The following is a 13,580-nucleotide window of genomic DNA, read 5'->3' on the forward strand; positions in this document are numbered from 1 at the left end:
TAGGAGGATGGTGGGAAACATTCTTTTTACATTAGGGTTTCACATTTGTTTAAGAGAGTTATAGAAATCCTTTAGTTTTATGCATTGTCTGCCAAAACCTTTGATTCCATTTTTGTTCTTTTTCGTTTTTGAAAACTTCATACGCGATTACTGTATTTACATCAATTTCCTCTCCCATCTATGCCAAGCAGTTCTTCCTTGATATTCCCTCTTTTTCCCTAAAACTCATGGCCTTTATTCTCTAATCATAATTCTTACATATATGTGTATATAGGTTTATAAATATAACCTGCTTAGTTCATTTAATGACACTCATATGTGTTTAGGGATGCCCTCTTGGAATTGATTAACCTATCAGGATTTGACCCTGGAGAAGACTGATTCTCCCTCTCAGGATCCGTTGTCTCTAACTTTTCTTCTAAGGTTGAAGCCTCATAAGAGTTCTCCCATATATACTGGCATATCAACTGGTGGCATCACTTTTTAGGTGACCATATTGTTGACATTTCCTGAATGCAGCTCAGTGGTAGAGGACCAAGGCCCAGTATTCAATCCCCATCACTGCAAAATAAAATTTTTAATTAAAAGTCTTCATAGCTATTTGGTGGCAATTATAAAGCTCAATAAAAATCTACAACAGGAGTTTCAAAAACCACTGATTCTTTTACTTGCTTTTCATTCTTAGAATTTAATTTTAAAAGCATGTTTCATTGCTGGGGCTTGAATTTTGGTTCCTTGCAAATGCTAAGCAGAACTTCCTAATTTTAAACAGCAGAATTCAGAATTGGGCTGAGCTAAGGGTAGGGTGAGAACTTGAGGCTTCCAGGGCAGAATGTATGAAAAGGGTAGAAAGTTTGATGGTGTTTGATGATAATCTGTACACTAAAAGGAAGAATGTCTCCGGATGTGATCTCTCCTCTAGCCTGAATTCCAGAAGATATTCAGCAGTTACATAATGACATTGTCCAGGTTATGACTATCTGAATGTTTGACTGGCCACAGAAGAAGATTGCTTAAACTCTTGCGTATGCTTTTCTGTTCTGTAGCCGTTTGGACTCCACCCATCCGGGAGTTTCATTGTCTGTAGAGTATAAATAGCGTGGGTGTATCAGCCACACTCTAAGTCCAAGATGGTCACTCTGCCACTCTGCAAGAAACGTGATCACATCTTCAGTAAGTATCCTGCAGCCCAAGGAGACGTAAGTGTTTGGCATCCCTCATTTCTATCTGTCTTTCTGTCAATCTGTCTATCTATTTTTCTTTCTTTTTTCTATCTAATCTATCTATCTAACTTACCTTACCCATCTATCTATATCTATCTATCTATCTATCTATCTATCTATCTATCTATCTATCTATCTATCTATCTATCTACCTATCTACCTATGTATCTGTCAATATCTGAGACAATATCTCCATATAGGCCTGGCTGTCCTGGAATTTTCTACAGAGATCTTCCTACCTCAGCCCCCACACCCAGTATTGGGATTAAAGACATGAGCCACCATGCCCAGCTATTCTGAATTTATGTAATCCTCCCTTCCCTACTTTAGTCTTGATTTCTATCTCATCATCCTTGCTTGCATCTCCAGTTACAGTTCAATGACTCTGCCTGCAGTTTTCAGAGCTCACCTTCTTCCCAGACCCTCCTCACAAGTTTCCTGTCAACCTCAGACACTCTCAGGGTTAGTCTAGAGAGGCAACAAAAGGATCCCAGAGGCATGATCTTTTGGCCCTGATTGCGGCCACCTGGTGGCTCCTCCAGCATCAGTCTCACTCCCTTTCTGTTTCTCATTTTTTTACTTTTGTGCTCAGTCTTGGAAGGAGTCACTTGTAAGAACAGGTTCAGTGAGGAGTGAGAAGGGGGAGCATTGTGGCTGTTGGGAGGACTTGTGTACCTGGCCGGGACTCCTCGGGATATCGGCCTGTTAATTGGCAAGAGTACCTGGGGTGGGGCAGCAGAGCTACACCCTAGAAGCAGTGCTGTGAGGAGGAGGCCACCTCTACCATTGAGTAGCACTCATCTCTATGACCCCAGCTGCACATCTCAGCTGTGCTTCCAGCACTGTGTCCTGGAGTCCTGGGCCTCTCACAATCAGAAGGTCATGAGGTTAATGGTACTAGACCAGAGGTGTGTGTGTCCTACTATAGTGCAGGCTTGAGGGAGAGAGAGCAGACACAGAGTCTGGTTGTATTTGTCCCCTTAATTCCACCTCTAGGCAACCATGTGATAGCCCCTGTCATATCTCTGTCTTTCCCTCACTCCCCTTACTCTCTTCTATCGGATCTCTCATTCGACAGCCATATCACCTGAAACACTCATGGCCAGATCTGACTTCACCTAGATTTTTTGACAGTTGTTGATTATTGTTATTGCTAGGGTTTGGTGTGTGTGTGTGTGTGTGTGTGTGTGTGTGTGTGTGTGTGTGTGTGTTGCATGCTTTTGAGTTGGATGAATGTGAATATCCATGTGAGTTAACACAGAGTGACAACAAGATGCTGGGTGTCTTATGTTGCCTTCCATCTTACTGCCTTGAGACAAGGTCTTTAACTGAATCTGAAGCTCACTGTTATGAATATTTTAGGTGGCCAGCAAGCTCTTTAGATCTTCCTGTCACAGCTCCCAGTCTTGGGGTTACAGATGTGCAGAGTCATGCCTGGGTTTTTGCATAGGTTCTGGGAATTTAAATTCAGGTGTTCCTGCTTGCAAAGCAAGTACTCAAATCTCCTAATTTTTCTCTCTACCCACATAGGGACAGATGCTTACAGGTCACCTAAATCTGATATGGGTTAATAGACACCAATGATTTTTTACTACTGCAATGGTTTTGCATTTGTCCCCAAATGTTTATGTCATAAAATCTTAATTCATCAATACTGGAGTCAGAGCATCACCTAGAGACTGTTTTAGAGCAGGGGGCAGAGCTGTCCTAAATGAAGTGATGTCAGTACATGACAACAGTGAGGAAGCTTCCATCTGCACCTTGTAGGTGACAGCATCTTGGAAAGTATCAGGACACTGCTCATACTCTATCTTTCCAATATATCTACTGGGCCTTCCTTCACACAGAGATGAGGAGGCACACAGTCCTGTCCAAAGGCTGCTGTGTAGTCTGTGACTTTCCAGCCTTTATAGCCAGGAACCACAATTCACTGTCTTGTTAAAAGTACCAAGCCTCTGACAGTTTGTTCTGCCAACAGAAAATCAAATACTTTGACTACTGATATTTGTATGTTCTTTAACATCATGTAAGCCATTTCGTGCCATTGCTGAGAACAGATCCTACCACCTCAGAGCGTAGCAGAGGTTGCAGGGCTCCTTGTAAGAGTGGGACTGGAAAACCCTGAACATCAGTCAGCTTACCAACATGCCTCTAATTCAGGTACAGATTCAACAAAACTCCACTCTGGAATTTTAAGTGTGACACTGGGACTGGAGATAGGTCAGTGGATAAAATATTTCCTGTGTGTATGAATGCCTGAATTAAAATACCCAAAAACCATATAAACTCGGGGTTCCCAAGGAACTCTCCTAGACCAAGAGACTCTCCTAGAAACTAGAGAGCAAGCAGCCTGGCATGCACAGCAGGGAACAAGAGATCCTGTCTTAAACAAGATAAGAAACCAAGGCTGACACAAGAGATCATCCTTCTAACCCTACATGCCATCCCCGGCATGCTCACACACACAATGACACCTGTGAATGGGCACCCAGAAAGGTTGTTTTTGTTTGTTTTGTTTTCTATTCTTTATTTAGCATGGGGCTGCTGAGATGACTCAACGCATAAAAGTGATTACCAGAAAGCCTGATGACCTGAAGTCAATTACTAAAACCCATGTAGAGGTGGAAAGAGCTGGTTCCACAAGGTCTTCTGACCTCCTTGAATAACATCATTCTCACGCCTCTTCTTCTTCTCTCTGTCTCTGTCTCTGTCTGTCTGTCTGTCTCTCAGTGTGTGTGTGTGTGTGTGTGTGTGTGTGTGTGTATCACACACAAGAATAGCAGTAATAATAATAATAACAATACTAAAGTAAAAAAAAACATTTTAAACATGATTCTGCTGCAACCTTATCAAGAAAGCTGCTAACAGAATCTCCAGTAGGAAAATACTCCATAGTCTCTCCCTCACCTACTCAGAAAGGACCACCAAACACCAGCTGTCTCTTGATACCCAACCAAGAATCTCTTTCTGGAACTTTCATGGGTTCTTTCTATACACTGCTCAGTCTACCTTGAGGCTGTCATCTATTGTCAGTCTTCAGAGGCAGCAGCTCCAGTCATGAACCCACTTCTGTAGCTGGAGTTTTCTCAGTCCCGTGTGGGCCTGCAGCCGCTCAGACCCGAGTAAACACACAGAGACTTATATTACTTATAAACTGTTTGGCCATGGCAGGCTCCTTGCTATCCAGTTCTTATATCTTAAATTAACCCATTTCTATCAATCTGTAAGTTGCCATGTAGCTTGTGGCTTACTGGTACTTTCACATCATGCTTCTTCCTTCTCTGACTGGCAACTCCTGACTCTGCCTTCCTATTCCCAGAATTCTCCTCCCTGCTTATCCTGCCTATACTATGGCCAATCAGCATTTTATTTATCAATCAATCAGAGCAACACATTCAGAGCATACAGAAAGATATCCCCAACACACTTCTGCTGTCCTTCTGTCATCTACTACTCTGCAGCCTGATCAGAATCATGGTGTGTGGAATCTTCCTGAAGGGGAGTCCAGCCAAAGTCAGGTCTGGATGTTATTGCAGCACTAATGCACCTCTAAACTTCAAATTAACCCTGTTTCTGTGTTCATTCTCCAGGGTCTCCCTCATAACCACCCACCTGGTATCTCCAAGTGTAATCTTTCTTTCCATTTGCAAACTTCAGAAATACCCCCTTGCTAGCCTCCTGCATTCCTCATGTGTCAGCCCAGACAGAGAAAACACATCCAGAGTCAGTTGCAAACTCCACTCTGAGTCATAATCAGGGACAAGATGAAAGGGATCACTTATTTGTCTCTGACCCACACCAGCTGTGGCAACATTCTAATTTGTTCCCTCTTACGTTTCTCAGGCATCATTCTTATTCCTGTAATCCTGTTCGCAAACTCAGAAACTGCAGTAGCTCACACATTCCTGACTCTCTCAGATCATGGCTTATGGCTGTGCCAGCCAGTACCCAGGTGTGGGGAGAGGATCTACAACCCCTCGGAGCAGTGCTGTGAGGATGACAACATCCTGTCTTTTAATCAGACCCGCCTTTGTGGCCCTGGCTGCATCTACCGGCCCTGTTTTGAACTCTGTTGTTCAGAGTCCTTTGGCCCCCAGCAGAAATTTCTTATCAAGCTGAAACTTCAAGGGGAGAGATCCCGTTGCAGCTCATCCCCCATCTCTGGGGACTGTGCCAGGTAAGCATCCTCTCCCTGTCTGTACATAGGGTTGTATGTGAAAATGGGAAAGGGGGTTCTGCAGGTGCGCCTCCCTTTATGAAAACCCCTGCCCCCTGTTCTTATCACTAACAAACCCTCTGGCTGTTTTGTTCATTCACTTCTCTGATTCTTCATTTTTGTTTTCTCCTTTGCAGCAGAAAGACATTTTCACGGAGAAGATACTCAAGAAAACCAAATTTCTCTTAGGCAACAAAGTGGTGCCCAGGTAGGCTCCAATGTCTGTGCAGTCACTAACTGAGATGATGGCTGAGAGCTGGGCTGTAAACAGGACATTTGTACCACCCCCTCTGAGGATCAGGAAGCATTCTGGAGATATTGGGTTGTTGGCAAGCTCAGTCTTACTTCAGTTGCCTGGGTACAGCTCAGCCTGTCAACAGCCAACCATGGGTACTAGTGAGCTCACTGGGCTTCCTCTCTCCCTACTGAATTAGCTTCTGGTAGAATCCAGGGAAGGGACAGTCATGGTCTTTCATGTGCCAAATGGTGAGTCACTAGGCTCCAATAGATGGTTCTGAACCTGTGGTCATACAAGGGATCATGGTTATAATCAGTGGGTCATAAAAACAGTTATTAATCCTTTGATTCCTGTCAACCTGAGGTCACTCTTGTGTCAATAGTACTGGTACATCATTGGAAAAAAAAATTATTAATTTTTTGGTTCGTGCCAATATGAGGTCCTCCATTGCTATTACTGTTATTAATATACCCTGAGTCCTGTCACTGCTGACCATGTATGAATGAGTGTGGGGCCATTCACTAGGGCATGAGCAATATACCTGAGGCCATGTCCCCAGAGGAAAGGAACTGTTCCTCCGCAGGAGACACCAGCTGCCAATATCTCCTCAGCCTGGGTGTAGCCTCAGGAAACCCTACACCCCCACACAGTGGAATTTTGACTGATTTGAGCTTACCCAGGTCTTGTGGAGGCAATCACAGATGCTGTGAGTTGATGTGGGCACCAGCCATGTCACATCCAGAAAACAGCCTTTCATGGATGTCCTCCATAACCTCTGGCTCTTACATTCTTTCTACTTACTCTTCCAGTGTGTTCCTTGAGCTTTGATGGGGGAGGTTAACACAGGTGACCCATCTGCAGCTGGGGACTCACAGTCACTTGTTCTCAGCACTTTGACCATTATGATTCTCAGTATTGACCATTACCTACTGCAAAAGAAACTTCTCTGACCAAGGTTGAGAGTACATGTGCATGGGTATAAATACAAATATTAAGAAGTAGTTAGGAGAACCTGAAGTCCATCCCCAGAATATACATGATTGCTGACAGCTACCTGTACCTCCAGTCCCAGGATGCCCTCTTCTGGCCTCCGCCGGTACTGAAAATAACAATACACTGACATATATGAAGGCAAAACACCCAACATGTAAAAATGAAAAATAAATACTTAAGAAAACCGCCGGGCAGTGGTGGCGCACGCCTTTAATCCCAGCACTTGGGAAGCAGAGCCAGGCGGATCTCTGTGAGTTTGAGGCCAGCCTGCGCTACCAAGTGAGCTCCAGGAAAGGCGCAAAGCTACACAGAGAAACTCTGTCTCGAAAAACCAAAAAAAAAAAAGAAAGAAAGAAAGAAAGAAAACCGCCGGGCAGTGGTGGCGCACGCCTTTAATCCCAGCACTTGGGAAGCAGAGCCAGGCGGATCTCTGTGAGTTTGAGGCCAGCCTGGGCTCCCAAGTGAGTTCCAGGAAAGGCACAAAAGCTATACAAAGAAACCCTGTCTTGAAACCCACCCACGCCCCCCAAAAATTAAGAAAACCAAACAAGGTCATATGACAACATGAATACTGAGCAAAACAAAACTGGTAGATCCCACACACACCCTGGGGCATAAGATTGGCAGGTTGTTATGTTTCTCATTATTATTTTTTAAGTCAGTGCACGGTGCAATCAACATCATTTAGGTGCCCCTGTTCTCACCCCCACCCTCTGCTCTCAGGTTACCCTCCTGTCTCTCACACTCTCATATCTGTCTTCTGGTCTCATGTGTCTGTAGCCACAGTTTTGAGATTCTCAACTCTCAATCTTCTTCCCTGGTCAGCTTTTAAGGTCTCGTTTCATCCAATCAACATGACTCCTGAATGCTCCTGTTTGAAGGATGGGCACCCGAAGCACTGGAGTGAAGTGGCATTAAGTGTGGTTCATTACAATGCTCATTCGAGCATGGTTTACTTGAATATGTATTGGAACGTTCCCCCATTACTTTCTAAAATTAACATGTGTCCATGCAATTAAAGATAAATACATCCAATCCAGAGCCCATGAGATCACAGAGAAGGTAGCTGTATGCAAGCCAGGGATGGGACCCTCACAGAAACTCAAGAAGTGGGTGCCATATAGTCATTTCCTCCAAATACTCCCTCCTGGAGGCACCAGAGACTCGAGAAGTGAACAAAGATCACATGTCTGTCTTGGAAAGGGAAATCATCAAGATCTCCAGGACCCTCTCAAGATTATAAAAGCAGCAAGCTATGGCTGAGGGAAGAGACTCTTAGACCAGATAAGCTGCCTGCATGTCCTGCAGCAAGCTCCCGGGATGGAGCTCCTGTGGGTAGTCACCCACACTGGGCTCAGCTTTTTAGTAGGGAAGCTGCCTTTGAGTCCTCCCAGACCCTGTTAGTAATTCCTCTCCCACACTTATGTAAGGAACCCAAATAAACTCATTGGATGAAAAGTTGGACTCTGGTTGAACTATTACTGTGATCTGTCAGCTCTTTCATCTACTTAATGAGATAAGTAGATATTGTGTCACAACTCCCCGGGAAAAGTCACACACAACAGCAAGCTCCTTAATCTCTCGTACCTCAGAAGTGTTAGAATATGTCTGTTGCCTACATTTGTGAGACTGTGTATTTTGTTATTACAACTCAACCTGACTAACACAGTTCCTTAATAACTGCTGTGTGGAATGAGAGAAGGCTTAAGTAGTTAGTAGGGACCAGCAGTCACGTACAGTAGCCCAGATGGAGGGACCTTTGCTCATTGGGGTTTGGACAATGCTCATGGTTTTGTCCATGTGCAGACATGGCTATGAAGTTTTCTGACACTTGTCTGCATCCATCAGAGTCACATAGTTGCCTGATGGAGATGGTATGTGAGTAGCAAGCCTTACTGAGAGGCCAGATCAGCTCCTGATGTCAAGAGGCAAGCTCTGTTTCTCACTTTCAAATTGATTGTAAGTAGTAATGATTGATGGCAGCACACTCTCATAACAAGGGACACAAATGTCTTCAGTCAGGTGGAGCTTGATTCTAGGAGATTGCTAAATGTTAGGTGTGTCCCCAAGTCCAAGGTCAAACACACAGGCAGACATGGCAAAGTGCTTCTGTGTTCTGACTCACTAGTGCAAGGCAAAACTTTGATCTCACGTGTTGATGTAAAATGATGACTGTGGACTGTCTAGATGACTCAGTGGGTAAAGGCGATTTGCTACCAAGATGAATGACCTGAGTTCAATTCCTAGGACCCACATGATGGAAGGAGAGAGCTGAATCCCACACACTCATCTCCATATACTTACCCTGACATATAAATAAAGAAATAAAAACATTTTTTAATGATTCTGCCTTTCAAGAAATCAATGTCTTTACTGGGATATAAACATGAGTAACTATGGCTCAGAGCTCAGACTCGTTATGGTGATGGTGTGTTCTACAGTGAAAGGGGCTACATGAATAATCATGGCCTCGGTACTCTGCCTACATTCAGTTCCATCATGCTTTTGGCAAAGGAGACCATCTGGGTGCTTAGAAATGAGTAGAACCAGAGCTGTGAAAACTGAACCATTGTGTGGGAGACACAATGGGCAAGGGAGGTGAGCCCTAGCGGAGACTGACCCCCATTACTTTTGCTGTAAATGGATGACACTGCTGTTCTCCAATCTATCCCGCATTAACTTCTGCCTGATGGCGATCACACTGTTTGTAAGAAACGAAAACAAATTCTGGGGTACCCAAATCACTACTTGTGTGACACGGTTAGCTCTCCTGACTCACACTGCGGAACATCCTGCTGGAGCACCCCACTTCGCTGATACCTGGAAGGGAGCAGAAAAAAAAAAAAAAAGAGCCATGAGCTGAAGGAAGGTGTGCCACCCTCTCTTCAGATAGGTTACAAGTGTGGTCCTTCCTGCTCCATCACTAAGGAACTGCTCTACTCCAACTACTCCTTGCTGCCACAGTCTCACCCACCTCTCCCCTCCTCACAGCAGGACACAGGGATGTCCTACACAGAGTCCTGTTAGGACTGACTTCCTTGAAACCCAAGGTACACATAATCTCTTTATCAAGGCACCCTCGAGATTGTCCGCTGTGCCATCTTAGGGTTCCCGTAGTCTTTGCTAGACTTTTGTATCTTGTCACTACTCTCAGATCTGATCTGTTCCACGCTGTCACACTAGCTGACCTGGGTAATGCCATTCAGAGGATTCAAAAAAAATGCCATGGAGAGGCATGATAGTGACTAGTTGACTCTTGAATGGGCACCTTGTTCTATAAGATCATCTTTATTGTACCTAGACCACAGGTTTCACCAAATCACCTCTCCAGTATCATGTATTGATATGTCTTCTGTCATCTGATGCTAGGATATAAACGACACATACTTTGCAAAAAGGACCTCATTGAAACCTTACACTGTCTCCCTGGAGGGAAAAACAGGATAAACTGATGGGCACACTGAAGAAACAGGTTCTGTTTGTCTGTGACAGATAGACACTGTCAATCAACCCAGAATCACCCCATTGTCATGTCTCAGCAAGACATGCTACCCTCCTTGTCACCTCGTCCTCTTTAGTCCCCTTGGATTCCAGAGTAACAGAACCACACCGGGATGAACTGCCATAGAACAGAAGTAACCAATCGAGTAGAGCCAGATTGATGCACTTAAATGTTACTGGAGCTTTTAGGGTCAGGGACTGACAGCCTTGGCATCCCTAACAAGCCAGGCTTCACCACCCATCCTCAATAACCCAACTGAAGACACAAAGGCGATGGAAAGCAGGTTTGTTCTGTGTGATTGCGCTGGGAAGAACAAAGAGGTTCTCCCTCCCTCCTTCTCTCTCTCTCTCTCTCTCTCTCTCTCTCTCTCTCTCTCACACACACACACACACACACACACACACACACACACACACACACACACACACACACACACGCACACACACACACATCTTCAGAGTCCTAACATGGAGCTTAGGCTTAAACAGAGGGCCACAACTGTCCATAGCTGAGCTATCCTGGGTCAGGTTGTGGTCCCATCCATCACCATTGTCATAGCTTCATTCTTTCTTGTAAAGTGGTCTCACGAGTTGTCAGAACTGCATAAAATCTCTCCAGGAAACAAGTCCCTCCTCACTGGTACTGGGACCCCATCTTTTTTATTCTCCCAGGATGAAATCCTTTGGGAAATTCTAATTTCGTGGGAACCGTTGTTTGAATAGTCTGATAGCCAAAGGGAGGGCACAAATTTTTTTTTTTTGTTTTTGTAGTCTGTCTAACACTTGTTTTTTAAAAGTTCTTTCATTTAAGAGAGGAATACACTCTTGAAAGAACTTCCAGTGTCATCCATATTATTGTAATATAAAGAAAGACTCTTTATAAATTACCACCTGTAAGACCTTTATGATAAAAATAGCTCTCCAAGAGTGTCTTGCTTAAAGGTTGAATGTGTGTGTGTGAAATCATAGGCTTGCTCTTAACTGGGTCCTTCACAGAGGCACTCAGTAAAGAGCAAACAGAAACACTGCTGCCTTTCATTGACCTAACACCATATTCTCCATAGAGGGCGCCCAAGTCAACTGCTGAGTGGACATGGCACAGTCGAAAAAAAACGTCTCCAGGGAAATTTCCAGTCTTGCCTTAGGTCCCTTATACCTAGAGCCCTAATCTATTGATTTTTGCCTCGGCACCACATAACTTTGTGCTTCAACTCCTTCACATCCTGTTATGCTGTTCATCACACACCTTTATACATCAGACTGCCACATACTCCACACTGGACGGACTCGGGAACTCCCTGCTGAAAAAAACGTTTTGTCTAAGCACGCCACTGCAAACTTTAAGTTTCAGGACTTTTGTTCCCAACATGGAAATACGATTTACTCTGGGCTGTATTTATGCCAATTCCGCAAAAGCCTTTTGCAACGCAGTTCCAGTGTCTTAAAAAAACAAACTTGAAAACAAACAAACAAGAAGCAGCAAAATCAAAAAGGTTATCACTCCTATAACTGTATCCCTCCAGAAAAACAGGACCCCAAACTTCTTTTCCTTTATTTACTTTTTTCTTTTTATTAATTAATTTTTAAAATTTATTTTATACCCCTTCCACAGTTTCCCATCCCTTCTCTCCTTCCTTTTCCTCCCTAGCCCCACCTCCCCTTCGCCCCACCCCCATCCACTTCTCTGTTTCTGTTTAGAAAGGGGCAGGCCTCCCATGGGTGTCAACAAAGCATGGCTTATCAAGCTATACTAACTAAAATATTTCATGGAAAAGGCTGTTGAATTTTCCAGCAAACGATTCAGTACCTCTATGCTGTTATGCCACACCGATTTCCTTTGTATTCGGGCATTCCTTGTACGTTTGCAATGCTAGCCAACATACCAATGGTCACTAGACACATAATGTGTGAGCCACAATAATGCTCTGTCTTTACCATTTCTATTCACTGCTGCAGCCAATTTTATTTGTTTTCATATGCCAGTGTCTTCTATATGCCCAGCAAGACTGCTGCTGAGGCGTTTTCTAACAGATATGTGAGTTCTTTAAGGTACCCTTACTTGACTTTGAGTTTCCTGGCTTCAATATCCACACCAGACTTACAGTATTGAGAGTTTTAAATTCTGGATATACTGAATATTCACCACGTTTCTGTAGCTCTGCCAATCCAGAAAGATCTTGGCAAAACATGAGCATTTCAGTTAAAAAAAAAAAAAAAAAAAGATACACGAGACTCAATGTGGCGCAATAAAAGCATCTAAATTAAAACCCTTTAAGTCTACTCTCCATGCCATATACTCACCTACTTTCAATTATACTGCCTTGAAGTGACCAGGAAGCTCTTAAGAGTTAATATTTTTGATTATTTTGCCTAAAAGGCTTACAATTATTTTCTATCACCCTGTGGGGCTGAGTATAATACTTAAGGTCTCATTCATGCTAGGTAAATGCTCTATGACAGACAACATCCCCCACACCATATATGTTGTTTTAAATTCTGTCATAACAGAGATTTACAAATACATTCCTCTTGAAATACCTGTTTTAACCAGAATTACTCAAATAAAACACAAGTCATGCCAAGTATTTACAAATGGGGAATTGTTTACATAGTAGATGGAAAGGCTGCACATAAACAGATTTGTGATAAAGAGAATTCATAGCAACTCCTTTACAGAGAAAGAAGGGAAGGGAAGGAAGAAAAGGAGATGGGAGGGAAGAGGAGGGAAGGAAAGGGGAGGGGAGAGGAAGGAAGGGGAGGGGTGATCAGAGCTCAGGGAAGACTCCCTGATGAGGGTGGAACAGAAGGGATGGTTGCTGTGGCCAGGGTCTGAGGAGATGGAGTTTCATCTGCTACTAGATGTGCTGACCAAGGCAGGGTTATAGCAAAGGACATACACATTTTCCTTCATCGTACATTCCAAAATTTTATTCATGTCCTCACTTTGTTGAATCAAACCCAAAGTCACCTGATATTGGAAACAGAGGAGCATCTGGTATGAGTAATTTAACCAGTTATGAATAAGAAATTGGAAAAGAGCAGTGTGATCACTGCCTCCTCCCCCAGCCCCACATGTGCCCTCCTCAGTGTCCAGATCACACGTCCCACATACAAATGTAAATATACTCACTCAGAACACCTTTGGGAAGTGTAGCTTCTTTGCCTGAATTGGATCCCATTCTATTCCACTAAAACTGGAGTTTATGATTATTCTAGAATTTGTCCAAAATAAAAAAGCTACACTCAGTTGCAAACTGAATCTCCACCCTAATTCAGCTGGAATAACCAATCCTCATTACTACTGTATACTGCCAGCAGGCAAAAATCTAAATTCTAAATCCTCATGAAACTAGCAGGTAGCTGGCTACTGAGCAAAAACAGTGATAAAGATCTTTGTAACTCTTCCAGG

General features: G+C 43.6%; 1 protein-coding gene across 1 annotated transcript; it reads left to right on the forward strand.

Moving 5' to 3' along the window:
* Window positions 1–1,061: 1,061 nt before the first annotated feature.
* LOC121827522 (insulin growth factor-like family member 2) lies at window positions 1,062–8,131 on the forward strand. The gene is made up of 4 exons (XM_042272648.2): window positions 1,062–1,173; window positions 5,067–5,400; window positions 5,577–5,647; window positions 7,496–8,131. Exons 1-3 carry the CDS (start codon window positions 1,131–1,133, stop codon window positions 5,626–5,628), a joined length of 429 nt encoding a protein of 142 aa, XP_042128582.1. The 5' UTR covers window positions 1,062–1,130; the 3' UTR covers window positions 5,629–5,647; window positions 7,496–8,131.
* The last annotated feature ends 5,449 nt before the right edge of the window (window positions 8,132–13,580 follow it).

The sequence above is a fragment of the Peromyscus maniculatus genome, chromosome 1, assembly GCF_049852395.1.
Source record: "Peromyscus maniculatus bairdii isolate BWxNUB_F1_BW_parent chromosome 1, HU_Pman_BW_mat_3.1, whole genome shotgun sequence".
Classification (NCBI taxonomy): Eukaryota; Metazoa; Chordata; class Mammalia; order Rodentia; family Cricetidae; genus Peromyscus; species Peromyscus maniculatus.